This window comes from Podarcis pityusensis (assembly GCF_964106645.2).
Source record: "Podarcis pityusensis genome assembly, chromosome: 13".
NCBI classification, from domain to species: Eukaryota; Metazoa; Chordata; class Lepidosauria; order Squamata; family Lacertidae; genus Podarcis; species Podarcis pityusensis.
This window is the reverse complement of record NC_138038.1, coordinates 20,514,210-20,533,932: the sequence shown is the minus strand read 5'-3', so window position 1 is coordinate 20,533,932 and position 19,723 is coordinate 20,514,210. Positions and strand designations below refer to the sequence as shown.

The window sequence follows — 19,723 nt, the reverse complement described above, 5'->3', positions numbered from 1 at the left end:
TGACTATTTACACAGGCACCAGATTAAGAGACACTGATACCCTTTGTACATTTATCCCATTAAAAAAAAATTAAACAGCATAAGCAAATTCAAAATACACATCAATATACTGAATGCTTTTATCCAGAAGGTTTTAGATTTATACAATCACTTCAAGATCCAGAACAGCGTTCACCCTGGGCTAGTACCCCAGATTCTGAGCCCCCCCCCCTTTTAAAGCAAGTCACTAGCCCCCCTAGAAAGGAGGTTATGGGGCAAAACGTGCAGGAATCTTCTAAGTGATTTCTGTGAAATGAGTGAGCGTGATGTGGCCATCTTGTATATTTTTCCTGGTACTGTTCTTAAAACAGCAACAACATTTGAATGTATGTGTATGGCTGTCTGGCTAATTTTATGTTACGCCATTCCCCATGGCAGCTATTTTGTATTATGCCAAGTCTAGTGACACCCATTTTGTGTTATGCAACATGTCCCCATGACAGCCATTTTGTGATTGGTGCCCTTAGCACTCTCTCAAAAATTGAAACACTTCTACTGGTTCAAAAAGGTTGGCAACCCCATTCTAGCAGTAGCCTAAGCCTAAAACATGTCAATGAGTTTACGAGTAACTTCAAATAGCTAACCACATTTACAGACCGATTTGATTCAGATTTACTCATAAGCCCAAATTCAACAGGACTTAACCATCAGAATTGCTGGTTTAATTGCTGCACCTTAGCAAGCCAATGTAATAAGGATAAATGGTAATGAAACTTTTGTGAAATGGGCAATGACAGTTGTTCGACTGTCTTCTTTGTGACAATTTACCTTTAGATTTAAACAGCAATATGAGGGCACATGCTTTTGCATTGAAAAGGTCCCACGTTTAATATCTGGCATCTCCAATAGGCATGGGAGATTCTTGTCTGAAATATTGGGGAATCACTGCCAACACAATACTGGGTTAGACAAATCAATGATCTGATTCAGAATGAGGCAGCTTCTGTCTGTCTGTCAGTGGCCTGAACCACATGTCACTTCAAAACCAGGGGTGGGGAACATGGGTCAAATCCTTATCGCTCCTACATCCTTGTGGGCCAAAGCTGACGGGTGCGCAGGGCTGTTTGCACAACATCACAGTGCCATCAGGTGATGGTCACCAGAAGTTCAATGCAGCCTGGGAGTCATTTCGGACTCGCAGCTGTCCATGAAGGCGCAGGTCAATTCTGTGTCCAGGGCAGCTGTTAACCAGCTCCATCTGGAACGCAGGCTGAGACCCTATCTGCCTGAGGACTGTCTCGCCAGAGTGGTGCATGCTCTAGTCATCTCTCACTTGGACTACTGCAATGCACTCTATGTGGGGCTACCTTTGAAGGTGACCTGGAAACTGCAACTAATCCAGAATGCAGCAGCTAGACTGGTGACTGGGAGCGGCCACCGAGACCATATAACACTGGTCTTGAAAGACCTACACTGGCTCCCAGTATGTTTCCGGGCACAATTCAAAGTGTTGGTGCTGACCTTCAAAGCCCTAACAGCCTCGGCCCAGTACAGTAGTACCTTGGGTTAAGTACTTAATTCGTTCCGGAGGTCTGTTCTTAACCTGAAACTGTTCTTAACCTGAAGCACCACTTTAGCTAATGGGGCCTCCTGCTGCCACCGCGCCACCGGAGCATGATTTCTGTTCTCATCCTGAAGCCAAGTTCTTAACCTGAGGTACTATTTCTGGGTCATCGGAGTCTGTAACCTGAAGCATATGTAACCTGAAGCATATGTAACCCAAGGTACCACTGTATACCTGAAGGAGCATCTCCACCCCCATCGTTCTGCCTGGACATTGAAGTCCAGCGCTAAGGGCTTTCTGGCGGTTCCCTCACTGCGAGAAGCCAAGTTACAGGGAACCAGGCAGTGGGCCTTCTCGGTAGTGGCACCTGCCCTGTGGAACGCCCTCCCACCAGATGTCAAAGAGGAAAAAAACTATCAAACTTTTAGAAGACATCTGAAGGCAGCCCTGTTTAGGGAAGCTTTTAATGTTTGACAGACTATTGTATTTTAATGTTTTGTTGGAAGCCCCCCAGAGTGGCTGGGGAAACCCAGCCAGATGGGCAGTGTGTGTGTGTGTGTGTGTGTATATATATATATATATATATATATATATATATATATATATATATATAAAATACAATGCACCATGAAGGGCTTGCAAAGAGCATCTCACTGACCAACAAGCTTGATGGTTGGCATTGTCTGCCTTGGGAGACAATGAAGAAGTGTGCCTTTGGGGGGGTGAAGTCAAACGGCTGAGAAGTTGCAGTTCCAGACAACCATACATATGACGTAATGCTAAGCCAAAAGCAGGAGATGAACACTGCAACCACAATTTCAGCAACATGCACTGTCAAATTTAAATAATAGTTTAACAATGCAAACCAGGCCATGGGAACAAATTCACGACCATGTTTTTGGCATGTTTATGGAGGGTTGTGGGGCACCTTAGGAGAATGAGCGACTTTGGAGGGCAAACATTTTGGGTGACACATTTTTTTTTGTTGGGGGGGGGGAAGAGAAGGAATTCACTGCTTATGGCTATGAGATGCCTGGAGTAGTTTTTCCTTTTATATACTTAAAAAGTTATGCTGCTGTTGTGTCTGGGCTGAGAGATCAGCTTTATGGTTCCCTTCTCACTTCTTTGCCATACAGTTCATTTTTCAAAGCTGTAAGGCTGATTATTTATCAACAAAGCTTTGAGCTGCAGCTTGCTTTTTTAAAAGTACTCAAGGAAACACTAAAATTGTCCCCAGCCCCTCATAAATGTAAACAGGAAAGTCTTTACCTGAAATCAAAGCACTTTCCCTCTTCACTTGGAAGTCCCTGATATTCTCTCCCCACCTTCACCAACGGACACAAATTATGTAAGGTGAGAAAGGAGGCTCTGTCCCGTCGTAGCTACACGTGAGACTTATTTGTTAAGTAAAAAAGGTGAATAAGGGGCAGTTTCAGAAAAGTTTATAAAATTATGCAGAGTGTAGAGAAAAACAGGCAGAGAAGTCAGCCTCTCTCTCTCTCTCTCATATAGTACTAAAATTCAAGGTCATCTAATGAAACTTACTAGAAGGAGATTCAATACAAACAGGAGCATTTGGTCTAATTTAGAAGGGTTGCTTTTGTATTTTTAATACCCTTTTCAACATACTCTTTAACATTATCTAATGTAACCAAGTCATCCCACTAGTATGATCCAACGATTCACATGTTTGTCCCTGCTTTTGTTCTCATCCTAGCAAAGCAACCAATTTATCTGTATCCGCCCTTTAAGAATTTGACGGCCCTGGTTTTCAGAGATGGAGAAAATTCAAGGCTGAGAATGTCGGCAAGCATCCTAAGACGGTGTGCTTTGAGGGTTTCTTCATAATTACTTGTGCTACACAGAATCTGGATGTCAATGCAGTTTTACTTCCATTGAAGTAAATATAGCAGACACCAATACTGTATTATTTTAGATGCCTGGGAACTATTTTTAATTTAGTAGGTCTACCCAGACATATAATTTAATTAGGTAATGTTTTATAAAAGTTTTGTTGCTTTTATTTGTGTTTTGTTGCTAATTGTTTTATTATGTACACCGTGTAGGATTTTTTTAAAAATTAAGCAGTCTATAGGATTTTCTAAATAAAATAAAATGCAAGGACTCTGAATAAATAAAGTTTGTGATGAGGAGAGAACCCTGAGCAGGATTTGTGGTGATTGTATGCAGTTTCTATAGGACTCTTCATAAAACCTACAGCTTCACAATCCCTACTTCATCTCTTTGTGGTAGCAGCAGTCTCTCTCCCCGTTGTGGCACCTAGAACAGTTTCACACAAGATCATTCCATACATAGTTATTTAATGTGTGTACAAAAGTCTATTTCACAAGCAGACATGAGCAATAAGTTGCAATAAGCCATCTAGTATACTCGGACTCCTGTCCATTTGTTGCACATGAGTGTTTACAGCTTTCCTACATGGAAATACTATCGAGGTAGGAAAATAGTCTTGCATGAAACAGCATCTGGATCCATCCTTGTATTTGCCTGCCCATCAATTCAAGTTTTCCCTCCTTCCTTATCAAAGCATGTGACACCACACATTCTACAAGCAGAATTACTAAAATAAATAAATACAAGTTTTAAATTCGGCCTGTCCTTAGAACCTGAATTGCCTAGAGCACAGCAAGCTCAGCTTCATGTTCATGATTGTTGGAAATAAACCTCTGCTCATACTAACCAGCACAGAGTGCATTAAGCTCTATTTTGAAGCACCTTATATTTCACCTCATCTGTAATGTTGTGCAGAAAAACCCTAAGAGCCACTTCTTACTCCCTCCCTTTCCCACCCCCCATTCATACAGGTTAGTTTCCTTAGGTGAGCAACAGGAAACGCCGACAGAAGCAGAAAGGCTTGGGACCTTGTTCTCCTCAAAGGATTTCCCCCCTTTCGAAGTGTCCAGGGGACAGCAGAAGGCAGGGAAATCTTGCAAGCAGGCAAGAGAACCTACCTGAATGTTTTTTTCACAGTCTGTTTGCTGGTGGAGGGAGAGCTCACTTTCTAGAACAAATTTCTTCCCACACTTGTCGCAGATCTGCATGCGCCTGTGAGTGACGTTCATGTGCTTCTCCAGATACCAGCGTGTGTTAAACACCCTGGGGCACTTCTCACAGGTCAAAGTCTCCTTTTCTTCACACTTTGATTTCTGCACAGGTGCCTTGGGCTCCTTTGCAGCTTTCTTCTTACGCTTGGGGGGCTCAACGCTCTTTCTACGGCCCCTTGTAGTTCTGGAAGTAGGGGAAGTTGTGGCGGCTGCAGCAGATGCAGCTCTCCTTGTCCTCCTTTGTGCAACACTATCTTTCTCCTCTCTTTGCTCTTTTTTCTTCTGCCTCTCATTCTCCTCCTCATCATTACTGTCTTCAGTGGCCTCTTCCTCCCCACTGTCACCCTCCTCTTCCTCACTGCTGGTCTTAAGAACAGCAGTTTCTTTGGATTGGGAGGGGACCCCCTTCTCCCCTTTTGAAACATTTAATGTTTGGTTGTTAAGGTTTACCTCTACTATTATCTGCTCCCTTTTGTAAGTCACTTCATCTTCCTCCTCGTCCTCCTGCAAGTCGTCAGAGTTCTCCCTGTCTTCTTTCACGGCTCGGACCTCTCCTACTGTTCTGTCCTCCTTGAAATATGGCTGTTCCTCTCTTTCATGGAGATGTGGTTTACTTGCTTTTGGGTCCACCAATACGGAGTAAGGACTCCCAGACTCCCTTTTGTAGACTTTGGTGGACAAATCAAGTTCCTGGCTGGCACCATGGTAGAAAGTGGGTGGCACTTGAGCTCTGTCCTCTTGCGCCATCCCTGCTACATGTGTGCTGCAGTTTTTAGCCATCTGCTGGCAAGAGCTGGCTGTTTCATTCATGGGGGCTCCCGATTCATTGAGCACCTTGTATTCCAGAATACCAAGGAAGTAACTCCTCTGGAGCAAGATGAATTGTCGGAGAGAACTAACACATGACTGCCTTGGGGAAGCAGAGCACCAAAGCACCCCGTGCAGGTCATGGAACTCTGGCTTTACAGCACGAGGAAATCGGCAGCAGTTCACAGGAAGAAAGCTGCTGCTCAACAGCTGAACATCTTGTCTAGAAAAGAAGGAGAAAATTAAGTCAGTGGCTTAAACATAACTAAAAGAACTTATCCCTGTGAAATCATTGGCTGCCTAACCTAAACAGAGTACAGGATTTGCCACACAAGTTGTTAAACATTCTTATTAATAATGGCTTATTCATCTTATTGCTGGGGGTTGGGGCAGGGAATTAATTCTACTGCTGGAAAATATGCGGCTTTCATCTGATCCTCAGAGCAGAGGAAGGTCCTGAAACACAGTTCCAAATAAATGGCCTCATCTAATTGAAAGATGGCACATAACAAAAAATAGTTTATCCAAGGTCAGTCACCAGCACTGGCATTCATCCATTTAACATCATTATTAACATACTTCCCTATTCTTATGTTCAACACTACAACAGAATTAATGTGCTGCACAATTAAACTTCATTGAATTGGTACAGTAAAATACTTCTCAGATTTAATTAAAAATAATAATAATCACACATTTATTCACACATAATTGAAAACTCTTGCACACACTAGTCCGCCCACCCATCAGTTTTGCCAGAAACAAATTATGAGCCCCCCAGGTATCCAACTAAGTTGTATGGTTCCTATGTGTCTACAGGTACACATTCAAAAGACATAGATTGTAATGTAGCATGGAACTTGGTATTCCCTGTCCTTGGCTTTTATTTTTTTAGATGATTCTAGACCAAGGGTCAGCAACCTAAGGTCCATGGGCCACAAGCGGCCCATGGGGGTCACTTAACCGGACCATGGCCCTCCATCGCCCACTCGGCCAGCTCCCGTGCACCATGCTAAACCGGCATGGAGGGCAGTGGGGACCGCCTTCTGCAAAGCTGGACAGCTTCCCACTGGCTGCTGGAAGCTCCTGCAGCCAATGGGAAGCTGCGCACGCCTCCTCTGTGCCGGAAATAGCGTTTGCTCATGCGTGCGTGCACACTCCAGCCCACCGTGGCGTCTGCGGGACTGTGAACTGGCCCAAGGCACAAAAACTTTGCCGACCCCTGTTCTAGACCCTACAGCTGTGACATGCAGCTTAAAAACTCATGGGAAGTGCCTAGTGAAAAAGCTTCTCGTGTTCCTAGTTCACATCAGGACTGATTACCTGTCTATAGCACAATACTGTCTACTCTGACTAGCAGCAGCTCCAAGCAGTCTTGGACACAGGTCTTCTCCACTCAATCCTCTTTACTAGAGATGCCAGGAAATGAACCTGGGGCCTTTTGCACGCAGAACATGTGCTCAACCACTGAGGTACAGTCTAACTCAGAAGCCAGAGAGGATAGGAATTTCAGGGGTGGGGTATTTCATCATCATCATTTATACCCCGCCCATCTAGCTGGGTTTCCCCAGCCACTCTGTGCGGCTCCCAACAGAATATTAATGATAATAAAAAAGTGATAAAACATCAAACATTAAAACCTTCCCTAAACAGGGCTGCCTTCAGATGTCTTCTAAAAGTCAGATAGTTGCTTATTTCCTTGACATCTGATGGGAGGGCATTTCACAGGGTGGGCGCCACTACCAAGAAGGCCCTCTGCATGGTTGCCTGTAGCTTCACTTCTCACAGTGAGGGAACCGCCAGAAGACTCTCGGAGCTGGACCTCAGTGTCCGGGCTGTCATATGCTCTATATAGCTCCTTTCCTATTCTGCTAGGAGGTCAGATAAATGTACACACACTTCCTTGATTTACACAATTTATTCAGGCTTCAATATCTGGATTTTCTTATTTAAAAGATTTTATGCTACCTTTCCAAAGTTCCCCTAAAACAACTAAGACTGCCACTTATAAAAATCAACAATGTTGCTTATAGGGGTTTTTTCCTGTTTTGTTTTTCTTAAAAAATCAACCAAACACTATAAAATCAAACAATCAAAAACCCAGAAACAACTAAGGGCAGGAAAACGGGGGGGGGGGGGGGGGAGGAGCAGTCAGTTTTCAAAGGCTAACAGTTTTGCCTGCCTTTGAAAAGCCAACAGGGAGGTAATTGTACAAACATCTCTTGGGAGTGAGCTGCACAGCATTAAGGCTGCTATGGAAGAAACCCTGCCGCGCAACACATTTCCTAAGATAGTTAGGACCAATCTGTTTAGGGCTTTAACAGCAAGAATAAGCTCTTCTGAACTGAACCTGGAATGAAAGGATACTTCAAAACGGGTCAATATCAGACCACACATAGAGGCTTCTGCATTCTGCACTAGAAGTTTTCAAGTCATTGTCATAGGCAGCCACATGTAGAACACAATACTCTATATTGGAGGCAACCAATGTATGGATAACCATGGTCAGGTTTCTATTTTCCAGCAACAGGCTTAGTCAGTATATCAGCCAAAGCCTATAAAAGGCACTCCAGATCGTAGCCATCAGCTAGGAATTAAGGAACAACAATGAGTCCAGCAACAAACGTAAGTTACAAACTTGGTTTTTACAGCAAAGTTGACCCTGTTCAAAAAAGGTATTTCTTCAACCAGTCTACTGAGTTATCATCAGCTATCTTATCTGAATTTAGTTTAAATTCTTACATCTGTATTTAATCCACCACTGATCACACACATGTATTCTAGAACTAGGGTGTCTTGCCTGGGTTTGATGAAAAGTAGTAGTTTTTTGTGTGTAGCAAGGTGTCTATCACAGTGGATTTATAACTGTGGAATAAGGCATATATACCAGGCACATGTTGGACTGATCTGCTTTCAGCAGTTACATAACTATTCCAAAGTTGAAGATGCACATTTGCTACATAGTTTTCAGAATACATATAGTCCCTGAGGACATGCCTCCTACAGTGTCTTTTAGGTGCAGTCACTTTTTCCATGCTGCAGGGAAGCACAGCAAAGCAAGAACTCAAATGGCAGAACCAATAAAAAAGAATTGTCCACCTGCCGGGTGTGTGTGTGTGTGTGTGTGTGTGTGTGTGTGTTCTGGCACCAAAAGAAACAGCTCCAGTTTGCTACTGCCATGCCTTCCCTTCAAAAGCTGAAACATTAAAAAGACTCTTACATACCAAGTAACTTTCTTGACAGCATGTAAATGTACAAACAGTTTAGGTTTTTGCCTTTTGACAGCAAACCGTACTACAAGATACTGTGATCAACTGCTCCCTTCCAGGTCAGTTTCCATACAGCTTCATAGTTGCATGTACTTTGTGTGTCCAAATAAAAACCCATAGATTAATTATGCAAATAGCATAGGCATACATTATGTCAGGGGTCAGCAAACTTTTTCAGCAGGGGGCCGGTCCACTGTCCCTCAGACTTTGTGGGGGGAAACTGAACAAATTCCTATGCCCCACAAATAACCCAGAGATGCATTTTAAATAAAAGAACACATTCTACTCATGTAAAAACACGCTGATTCCAGTACTGTCCACGGGCCGGATTCAGAAGGCGATTGAGTCGGATCTGGCCTGCAGGGCTTAGTTTGCCTACCCATGGTCTAGAAACTATGTTCTACCAGCAGTTTCCATTTGTGATTTCCCCCCCCCCTAAAGAAACTGGTTTAGCAAGACAACCAAGCGACTGCCTGTTGCCCTAAAACTGCAGCATTAGACTGGGGTAGGGGGAGGGGGAAAGAGGAGGACTGCTGAATGGATCTAACACAGCAAACAAATTCCTAAAGTCAACTGTTACATTTTCAACATTCTCTTTACCCTGTTCCAACTATATAAAAATAAAACATTTTTATACCACCTTTCAATTACATTCCAGGATGGCTTACAGAAAAGAACAAAACAACTGAAAAGAGAAATACAAACATACAATAACAGCGTTCGAAACTCCCATTGTTCTAGGTGCATTTTGCCACTGGGAATTTCATTAGCTCGAGCAATTTCTGAGCTCTGGGCACAGTACTGTGACTAAGATTTCAGATTAAAACTGCCGCTGCTGATGGCATGGGAGGAGAAATTCCTGCTTGCTTGACTTTCAAGAAATCACTGCAGCGTCAGGCAAGCTGATAGGTTCTGCCTCGAAGCTGGCCTCACAGAAAGGCAGTGTTTTGAGGGGAGGGCAGGGAAAGCATGGCTTTATTTTTTGCAGTCTTCAGATGAGGACTAGACCATGTGAAAAATGAACATAACATTTTAGGGGCAGTTCATTCATTTCCAATTTTGTATTCTTATTACTAAAAAAGTGTGCCTCAACATTCCGTTGTGGCACCCATAACCTAGGTTTAAGATGCCATTTAGCTCCTAACTTTCATATCTCAGTTTCTAACACAGTACAATCAGCAAAAAGTCACAAAATCATAAAAGTAGCATAAAACAGTAAAGGAGGATTAAAAGGATTCAAAATGAATCTAAAAAGCTTGGGAAAATAAACAAAAGTCTTAGCCTGGTGCCCAGTGGACAATAATATAGGTGCCAGACAAATCTCCCTGGGGAAAGTACTCCACAACTAGCATATGACCACCAAGAACATCCTGTGATCACATTTAACATATCTGGGTTGCTTTAGGGTTCAATAACAGCCACACAAGGAGCTGTAGGGAGAGGACTAAGGAGGGAGAGATCAGGACTGCAGGATACAACTTTCCCTTCACATTAAGTTCCCAATGAAAATGGCCTCTCCCAGGTTTCTGATGTGCAATAGCAGCTGACCCTGAATATACACACATCACTACTATTTAACAAAAAATACAGATACATTAACTGTGAACATGAATTTAACACTGTGCATACTTTGGTCCACGGTCTCTCACAAGAAAAACTTGAACAACGGTTTATTTCACATGACTGTTGTGAAGATAAACATAAAAAAGATGACACATTAAATAGTGCCGCATCTTCTGTAATTATTTTTCTGTTGTCTGCACTACAGCATTTGGAGAACCTGTTTGTGCTTGGGTGAATGTCTGCTGAACTCCAAATACTTCCTGCAGAATACAAGTAAGAAACAATCTTTTAAGGCAAAAAGAAGGGAGGTTGTGATGCCACTAGTCAACAGAACATGCTTCGTTTGCTTATCCAAAACCCTGAAGGTTCAACAACTAAAAGTTGCAATTAGAACCATGGTGGGTGGGTGGGTGGGTGGGTGTTTGAAATGCCTAGGACTGGGTGCAGATTATTTTCAGTGAGCAATCTTATGGGACTACATGCTAGTGGTGGAAAGGACCAGAAGCACTCATGGATGGTGAAGGATATGGCTAGGCCTAAGTGGAGTCCCAAGGGCTAGACAGAGAGACCTGAAAGGCAACTTTTGATCTGCAGACTGGAGGTTCCCCACTCCTGACCTAGGATATATTTCAGGGGGAAAAAGTGATGAACCCGTAGGAAGCAGAGACTTAAAAGAAGTTGAAGCAAAGGGAAAGGAAGCTGAGACCAACATTCACTCATGCAGATGCAGTCTCTCCTCACGCAGATGCAGTCTCTCTCAGCTATATAGTGGTACTTTGGTTCTCGAACAAGTTAGAACCCGAACGTCGCAAACCCAGAAGTGAGCATTCTGGTTCTCGAAATTTTTTGGGAAGTCAAATGTGTCCTGAGCTTCTGTTTTTAATGTTGCGCTTCTGTTTCTAGAGAGATTGCACTGATTGGGGAGGTGAGGAGAAGTGTCCCGGCAGCGCTCTACAGCCCAGCTGCTTTGAGGAGAGAGAGATCGAGATCAAAAGATCGCGCTGATTGGGGGGTGGGGAGAAGTGTTTTAGGGGTAGTTTTTCAACAGTCTGGAACAGATTAATCCGTTTTGCATTACTTTCTATGGGAAAGCACGCCTTGGTTTTGGAATGGACTCCTGGAACAGATTAAATTTGAGAACCAAGGTACCACTGTATTTCAATGCACATTTCAAGGATGCATTGCTAATGTAGCTACAAGGAACAGTTATACCTGAATAGGGTAAAACAGAAAGGAGGCAAGGGCCTGATGTAAAGGTATAGAGGAGGTGCCTGACAGATGAGAGGGGGAAAAGCAGGGGCTAGAAGCCAGAAATAAGTCTCTAGAAAAGTCAGCTGCAAAAGTTACTGGGGCTCTCACTTACCCCAAAATAGCTGCTTCTTCCACATATTTGGCCACATTTCCATACACATTCCCTGCCATCTGATGGGCAGGAGCAAATCCAAGTTGAAGTTAAGTGGCAGGTAAGGTAATAAAAGGTGTTTGGGGAACCACCATCCTTTCATTTGGAAGCTCCCCAAGTACCCTTTACTCTGAGAACTGCAGAAAGGAATAAAACAGTACAGTACTCTGCTTTCGAAGAAAAGGGAAAATGATTGTAACAATTGTCAGCCATTGCACCAGTTCCCAACTATCAACTCCTTGCATGCCTAGAAAAACAATGTATGCAAATAAAGGGGCACTGAGGTCTCAGACAATGGTAAGAATTGGTACAATAGCAGCCACTGTCACAAGAATACCACTCCCCCAGTTCCTTGAAGAAAGTAATAGCAGAAGTCGACTGAAGAGAAAAGCAGAAAGAGTCAGACTCCTAAGATAAGAGAATAGAGAACAAGGAACAGTGAAAGGCAGGATGAAGGCAACAAAGAAAACAGAAGATGAGGCAAAACTGGATGAGATGGGCAGATGGGACCAAGTCATCACCCAGGTACTGCTCATCAGTATGGTCTCCTTTCCATTCTTTTTGCAGTCAAGTTGTGTATACCTCATGAAAAATATAAGATGAAGAATCTATGTAAGCTAAGCTCATGTCACACCAAACCAAACCCAGTTCCACCATTTTACAAATTCATTTCCAGTCACGCATCAAAATATTTTTAAAGAATGAATTACAGATCTAACACATGAAATAGCTCAAAGTGATAAAATCATTTAAAAAACTGGTTTTAATATATTCCCCCTAATGCATTTGAATGTTCTACAGCTGTGCCAAGCAGAGCAGGCCTGTGATTTTCCTGCTAAAATGGAGGGTGCAATGACAGTCATATTAAAGCAACTGTATAGAAAAGGAATATTTAAGTCTAATATACTGTTCCATGAAGGACCCACAATATCCTAATAAAAATCTATCAGGCGGGTGATAAAACATTTAAACCAGACCTCAGCAAATGCTTTATACAAAAGATTAGAGTAGAACAGGGACAGAAAACAGGTTGCGAAGAAACAATGCTTACTGACTATAGTTACGCTTTTTATTATAAACTTTTTTTTTTAATTAACAAAACACCTTAAGACAAAGACTGACATTCTTGACCAAGGCTGCATATACACCATGCCTTTAGAGCACACTCACTCAAAGAACCATGGGAACTGTAGTTTTGCAGGTGCTGAGGAACTGTAGCTCCGTGAAGACCAAACTTCCAGGATATTTTTTTAGCATGGAGGGTGGGGGTGGGAATGTGCTCTGAGTGTGCTTCAAATGTATGGTGTGTACACAGCCCAAGTATACATTAAAGGAAATTAAAGGAAACAAATCTCAGTCACTGTTCATTAATTAATCGTTCAGTGTTATAAGAATGAGCTGTGTTGATCTGCCACATGTGCTCTCTCTCTCCCTTTTCCACACACGAAGGAAGAAAAATGAAAGCTTGTGTATCAGGAAACTGATTTATTCAAAACCAAAAGTGAAAGCTTTCAATCTTCTACCCTAATAGCACTGTTCCTCACTATAAAAGCATGGAATGCCACACTGGAATAATAGATGAAAAAGGTAGTATATGAATCTGAATGTATTGAAGACATGACGAATTTCAGTAAGTCAGTTTTGAACTAAAGTTCAAAAAGATGAAAATCCATTTACAGTGATGAATAAATAGACCAAAGTAACACAGAAACCTGAAATCCTATCCGTGCATTGAAATGAACATGTACAGGGATGACATGTGTAAGGGGGAGTGGCAAGTTCCCCTCCAATCCATTCTTGCCTGCTCCACGCCTAACCTTCCCATACTGAGCAGGAAAGCCTGAGAGAGGCTTCAGTCTGAACCTTAAAAGAATTGTTAACACACAGAACATTTTACTAAGCTGCTATCATGTTTCCATGAACCATCTCTCCAAGCATAAGAGTTCAGTTTCTTGAGACTCTCATCTTTCATGGAAAAAACAAGTTCTGAGCCCTTGGGGTTGCATAAATATGCTTGAAATATGGCTGACATTGTAGAAGCCAGAAGGATGGCTGAATGAGGCTTCTAGTGGTTGGATGTGGGGTTTCACCTTTTCACCTCTCCATGGCTAACAGAAAGAAAATTATGGAAAATAATAATTGCTGTGTATGTATAATTTGAACAGGCTGCAGAGTCCAGCTTTTTCCTAATGTCATATAATATTGTATTGATTTTTCTCCCATTTCTAAAAATGCATTGCTTGATAAAAATTTGTAACACAATACCAGACAAATCAAGCAATTTCAAAGTTATTATTTTTTCAGGTGATTTTCCCAAGGAACCATAAATTTCTACTTACAGTCTATTTGTAAATTGGGAAGAGGGGAAGTTATTTTTTGTGTTGAAAATAAGTTGTGTGCGTTTCAAAAATAAGTGTCAGCACTTCAACAATTAATTCAACACTTAACTGACAGCTGCTAGGATGACTATTTGTTTTCACCCCAACTGAGAAATGAATTGATTCTTCTGCCCCATCTAAGTATAACATGAATGGCTGTGTGCACACAAATGCAGTGAGAGAATGCATACCTGGAAAATAATAGGGTCATAACCATACATGTAAAGGGACGCGGGTGGCTCTGTGGTTTAACCCTAGGACTTGCCAATCAGAAGGTTGGCTGTTTGAATCCCCGCGAGGGGCTGAGCTCCCGTTGCTCGGTCTCTGCTCCTGCCAACCTAGCAGTTCGAAAGCACGTCAAAGTGCAAGTAGATAAATAGGTACCACTCCGGCGGGAAAGTAAACGGCGTTTCCATGTGCTGCTCTGGTTCGCCAGAAGCGGCTTAGTCATGCTGGCCACATGACCCGGAAGCTGTACGCCAGCTCCCTCGGCCAATAAAGCAAGATGAGCGCCGCAACCCCAGAGTCGGCCACGACTGGACCTAATGGTCAGAGGTCCCTTTACCTTTACCTAAAGTGGGCAGTAGCAGAACAGGGTGGAGATGCCAGGCAAAACTGGAAGTCTGATAGGAGTTGAAATGAAAGGTGAATGTGCTTGAGTGCACAACAAATGATGGGTTGTTTAAATCATCAAGAGCATGTTTCTCATTTTCAAATGCACAGATTTTCCAAACAAGCATGGAAACAACAACTGATACTATACCAGCTAAAAGACAGCCTAAAATTCAACAGAACCTTACACAATGAGGAGCTCTGATCGTATGTAAGAGCCTTTACATGATCATAGAAACAAACCATCTAGTAAAGCAGAGCTTTCCAAACTGTGTGTCATGACACGTTAGTGTGTCGGCTGCAGTGTTTAGGTGTGTTGTGTGAATGCTCCCTGCGCTCCTCCCAGGACTGGAAAGTGATTACTTTAACCTCTGGTTTGCTAGTAAAACTGAATTACTGTGTCGCGAAATGATGCATGTCTAAAAAGTGTGTCACCAACATGAAAAGTTTGTAAAGATCTGTAGTAAAGTATCTTAAACTTAAAGCCGTCATGACTATTAGTCGTATCCTCCATTATCTCCTCTAAAAGTTACTTAAGCTAGTGTCTGTTAACACATCTAGTAGCAGCAAACTTTATCAATTAATGTCCTTGAATATCATGACCATTCAAGTTCTGGTAATGAGACAGTTACAAACTTTTCTTCAGATCACACAAAATTTTATAAACCTCTTTTCATGCCCTGCAGATGTATCCTTCCTTCATCGAGAAGATGTTTCAGCCCATTGATAATTTCAATTTCCCTTTCTTGAAACCTTTCCAGCTCTACAATATCCTCATGAAGACTGGGCACCCAAACTATTCACAGTATTTTAAGTGTGGTCATACAAGGATTACAAACATTGAAATACTACAGGAGTACCAGGCTGCCCATATGGGCTTTGAAGGCAAACCAGGTAGCTTATACCATGGGCACCTCATGGAGCCTAATGCTTAGCAATAACTTGGACCCAACACAAATACAACAATAACAGGTAACGTATTATTTAGGGTGCTATATATAATGATCAACCTCAGAAATGAGATCTCTTTCCTCAGAGTTCTTTTTATGCACAGAAAACTGGTTTCATTTAATCTGTTAGCAGTCATGATTAAATAAATAAAATATAAACTACTGTATAGACTTAAGCATTTGCTTGTAAACAGTTCAGATTTCACTTTAATTTGCCACTATTTGATTGTTACAAAACTACCATTGATATTATTATTATTATTATTATTATTAACAAAAATCTATTTTTAATCCATCCTGATATAAGCTTATGAATGTGTGGATCGCATAGGACAGGAGTGCCCAGATTTTTTTCAAAGAGGGCCAGATTTGATGAAGAGAACGTGCGTGAGGGCCGATCAAAGTTGTTGAGCTTTTTTAAGGATTGCAGTTGTTGAGCACACTAGAATCTGCACACTAGAAAGAGGGGAAGTGGGAGATGATGCAAAGGCAAGAAAAGTTCTTGCCAGTCCCTAGTTGTTTAATCATCCTGGAGAAGAGTGACTAGTGGGGTGCCACAGGGTTCTGTCTTGGGCCCGGTCTTATTCAACATCTTTATCGACGACTTGGATGATGGACTCAAGGGCATCCTGATCAAATCTGCAGATGACACCAAACTGGGAGGGGTGGCTAACACCCCAGAGGACAGGATCACACTTCAAAATGACCTTGACAGATTAGAGAACTGGGCCAAAACAAACAAGATGAATTTTAACAGGGAGAAATGTAAAGTATTGCACTTGGGCAAAAAAAATGAGAGGCACAAATACAAGATGGGTGACACCTGGCTTGAGAGCAGTACATGTGAAAAGGATCTAGGAGTCTTGGTTGACCACAAACTTGACATGAGCCAACAGTGTGACGCGGCAGCTAAAAAAGCGAATGCAATTCTGGGCTGCATCAATAGGAGTATAGCATCTAGATCAAGGGAAGTAATAGTGCCACTGTATTCTGCACTGGTCAGACCTCACCTGGAGTACTGTGTCCAGTTCTGGGCACCACAGTTCAAGAAGGACACTGACAAACTGGAACGTGTCCAGAGGAGGGCAACCAAAATGGTCAAAGGCCTGGAAACGATGCCTTATGAGGAACGGCTAAGGGAGCTGGGCATGTTTAGCCTGGAGAAGAGGTTAAGGGGTGATATGATAGCCATGTTCAAATATATAAAAGGATGTCACATAGAGGAGGGAGAAAGGTTGTTTTCTGCTGCTCCAGAGAAGCGGACACAGAGCAATGGATCCAAACTACAAGAAAGAAGATTCCACCTAAACATTAGGAAGAACTTCCTGACAGTAAGAGCTGTTCGACAGTGGAATTTGCTGCCAAGGCGTGTGGTGGAGTCTCCTTCTTTGGAGGTCTTTAAGCAGAGGCTTGACAACCATATGTCAGGAGTGCTCTGATGGTGTTTCCTGCTTGGCAGGGGGTTGGACTCGATGGCCCTTGTGGTCTCTTCCAACTCTATGATTCTATTCTATGATTCTATGAAAAAGATACACACTATCAATAAACTGCATTTTGGTTCTGTTTATGAATCACTTTCCATAAAACATCTAGAAGTGATTGCACAGTAAAATAATTGATAAGCTTCAGCCCTATGACAACTGGAGTTTTAAAAAGTTTGTGAAGTATCATTATCACCCTACCTGTAAGTTAAAAAGGACCGTCTTAACTGGCACCAGTAAATAATGAAAGGAAGGACTAATGGAATAGAGAATGAGATTCCTCAAGGTGCTAGCATGATTTTGAGCCAGTTCACAAGATCCTTGTCTCTTTTACTAATCATGTAAACCTTGGGTCTGCTGCAGAAAAGAAGACAAGGGACGCATTAACTCAACAGCAACACAGAATCACAGAATTGTAGCTATCATCATTTTTATTTTGAATGTTAGGCACCTTGAGCAATATTCAGTTGGAAAGGTGGGATATAGATATTCTTAATAAATAAGAATAGTAACTATTCTGTGCCTTCTGCTGATCCAATGTTTCTCTAGGTTAGAGACATGAGATGCAAAACAATGCACAGTTAAAAGTCAATAAAATCTGCATGCGTATAACTGCATGCTGCAGCGTATCCATTGCTTTTATAAGCTACTTTGACTTCTACAATTCCGTTGCATGCTATCAAGATGAACTCATCATAATGTAGTGCGCATTAATTTTGCACAGGAGTCAACAAACGCTAGCATAATGTTGGCTGTAAATAGTACTGCCAGAGTGAATGCAGAGGACACGTCAACTGACAGGCCAGTCACAAATCAACACAAGCTGCTATTCAATTCTTGCAGTAATCACATATACACCACAGCCAGTCCTGGAACAATTAAGGACACCCTAGGTAGGGAGGAGAGAAGAGAAGAGAAGAGAAGAGAAGAGAAGAGAAGAGAAGAGAAGAGAAGACAAGAGGAATGACACTCAGCATATCATGGAAATTTAATACACAGAACCATCCCCTGTATCTCATTTTAAACCACTGTTTTATGCAATCCATGTACCTCAACAGAAACTAAAATGAAGCGCAAATACAACACTACAACAGAATTAATGGAAAACATTACCTCAAATCACTACAGTCTGAATATGGACACTGCCAAAACTTCCCCAGGACCAAAAGTTGAACACAGTCCTGTTGAAAACAACCCCAGGCATACACACTGTACTATCTGTAACCCTAGGAGTGTCTGAGTGTTATCAGCATGCCTAATAACACAAGCACATACACAGCCTCTCAGCACTTGCACCATCAAGAAATCCTACCGTATTCCAGATCTAGAAGAAACACTAGAAAAAACAGTTTTTCATCCCATCCCTACCTGTCCTGATTGAAGTAGGCACATCTACCAAGTACAATCCTATTTCACCCCAGCTCATGAATGCTTCTGCTAAGGCAGCAGTTATATGGAGAGGAAATCTTTCTAGCACTTTATTTTTTGGTGGAAAAGTTTCCATTTCATAAGTTGATTAGTATCAGTGAATGGATACCAACTGCAAATACAATATTAGGCAAGCGTGGCTGTTTCAAAGACTTAGCTTTGTTTCCTCAAAGTGTTGTTGTTTTTTTAATAAAAAAAGGCTAAAATAGAAAATTCTATTTGCGACACAAATTGGCAAAAATTTCCTAGGCAAATTAGGCTATTATTATTTTTAAACCCCACACGCCTTTACAGAAGGCATTTCAGTAAATACAAGTCACCCTCAAAGAACCAATGTACACTCAAACTTTCGGAAGGATTATTTTAGATCACAAGGTATTACAGCAAGTGCAGCCTTTCTTCCCCTCTCATTGCTCAAACTGAAGCAGCTACAATGCAGTCAGTACAATTATTCCCTGGGCCAGTACGCTAGGAAATAAGCACTTACCACAGGTGCAGCAGCTGAAATATCTAGTGCCAACATCCAGATGCTGGCATAATTTTCTGCTAATTCTGGATTATCCCCCTATCATTGCTCCCCCCCCCCCCCGTACATCCATGACACAGAAAACAGCTGCTACCCCAAAGACTTTTATTTTACAGTGGTACCTCTGGTTAAGAACTTAATTCGTTCTGGAGGTCCGTTCTTAACCTGAAACTGTTCTTAACCTGAGGTACCACTTTAGCTAATGGGGCCTCTCGCTGCCGCCTCAGTGCGATTTCTGTTCTCATCCTGAGGTAAAGTTCTTAACCCAAGGTACTACTTTTGGGTTAGCGGAGTCTGTAACCTGAAGTGTTTGTAACCAGAGGTACCACTGTACTTCCATTTCTCCCAAGGCAGCACACTACCTACCAGTGTTAGAAACTCTCATATATAAGCTTGGTTTCAAATGACTCCTTAAACCAAAGTTTAAGGAATCATTTGGAACCTAGCTTATATATGAGAGTTTAAGGAATGTCTCCTTAAACCAAGGTTTAAGGAGACATTCCTTAAACTGAATATCTACTTGCCGTTTCGGGGCAAGATAGCTCTAAAGTCTTAATTTTCAAAGGATGGACTGACTGTGATTGATTCTCAGTTAAGCATCTGGCTAGTTCAGATGACAACCTTGAGCAAGGTTAAAAGCTTTGAGAACTTAAGAAAAGTCCCTTGATCCAGGGACAGTCTACATATATGCTGGACTCT

At 42.1% G+C, this 19,723-nt stretch overlaps 1 protein-coding gene across 2 annotated transcripts in view; it reads right to left on the bottom strand.

Annotated features, from left to right (window-relative positions):
* Positions 1–19,723, bottom strand: part of ZNF652 (zinc finger protein 652) — a 37,202-nt gene that overhangs the window by 9,791 nt on the left and 7,688 nt on the right. For both annotated transcript variants that reach the window (XM_080979348.1, XM_080979347.1), the window contains exon 2: positions 4,516–5,638. In XM_080979348.1, the coding sequence (XP_080835474.1) occupies positions 4,516–5,418 (903 nt within the window). In that variant the 5' untranslated portion in view covers positions 5,419–5,638. The remainder of the gene's footprint in view (positions 1–4,515; positions 5,639–19,723) is intronic.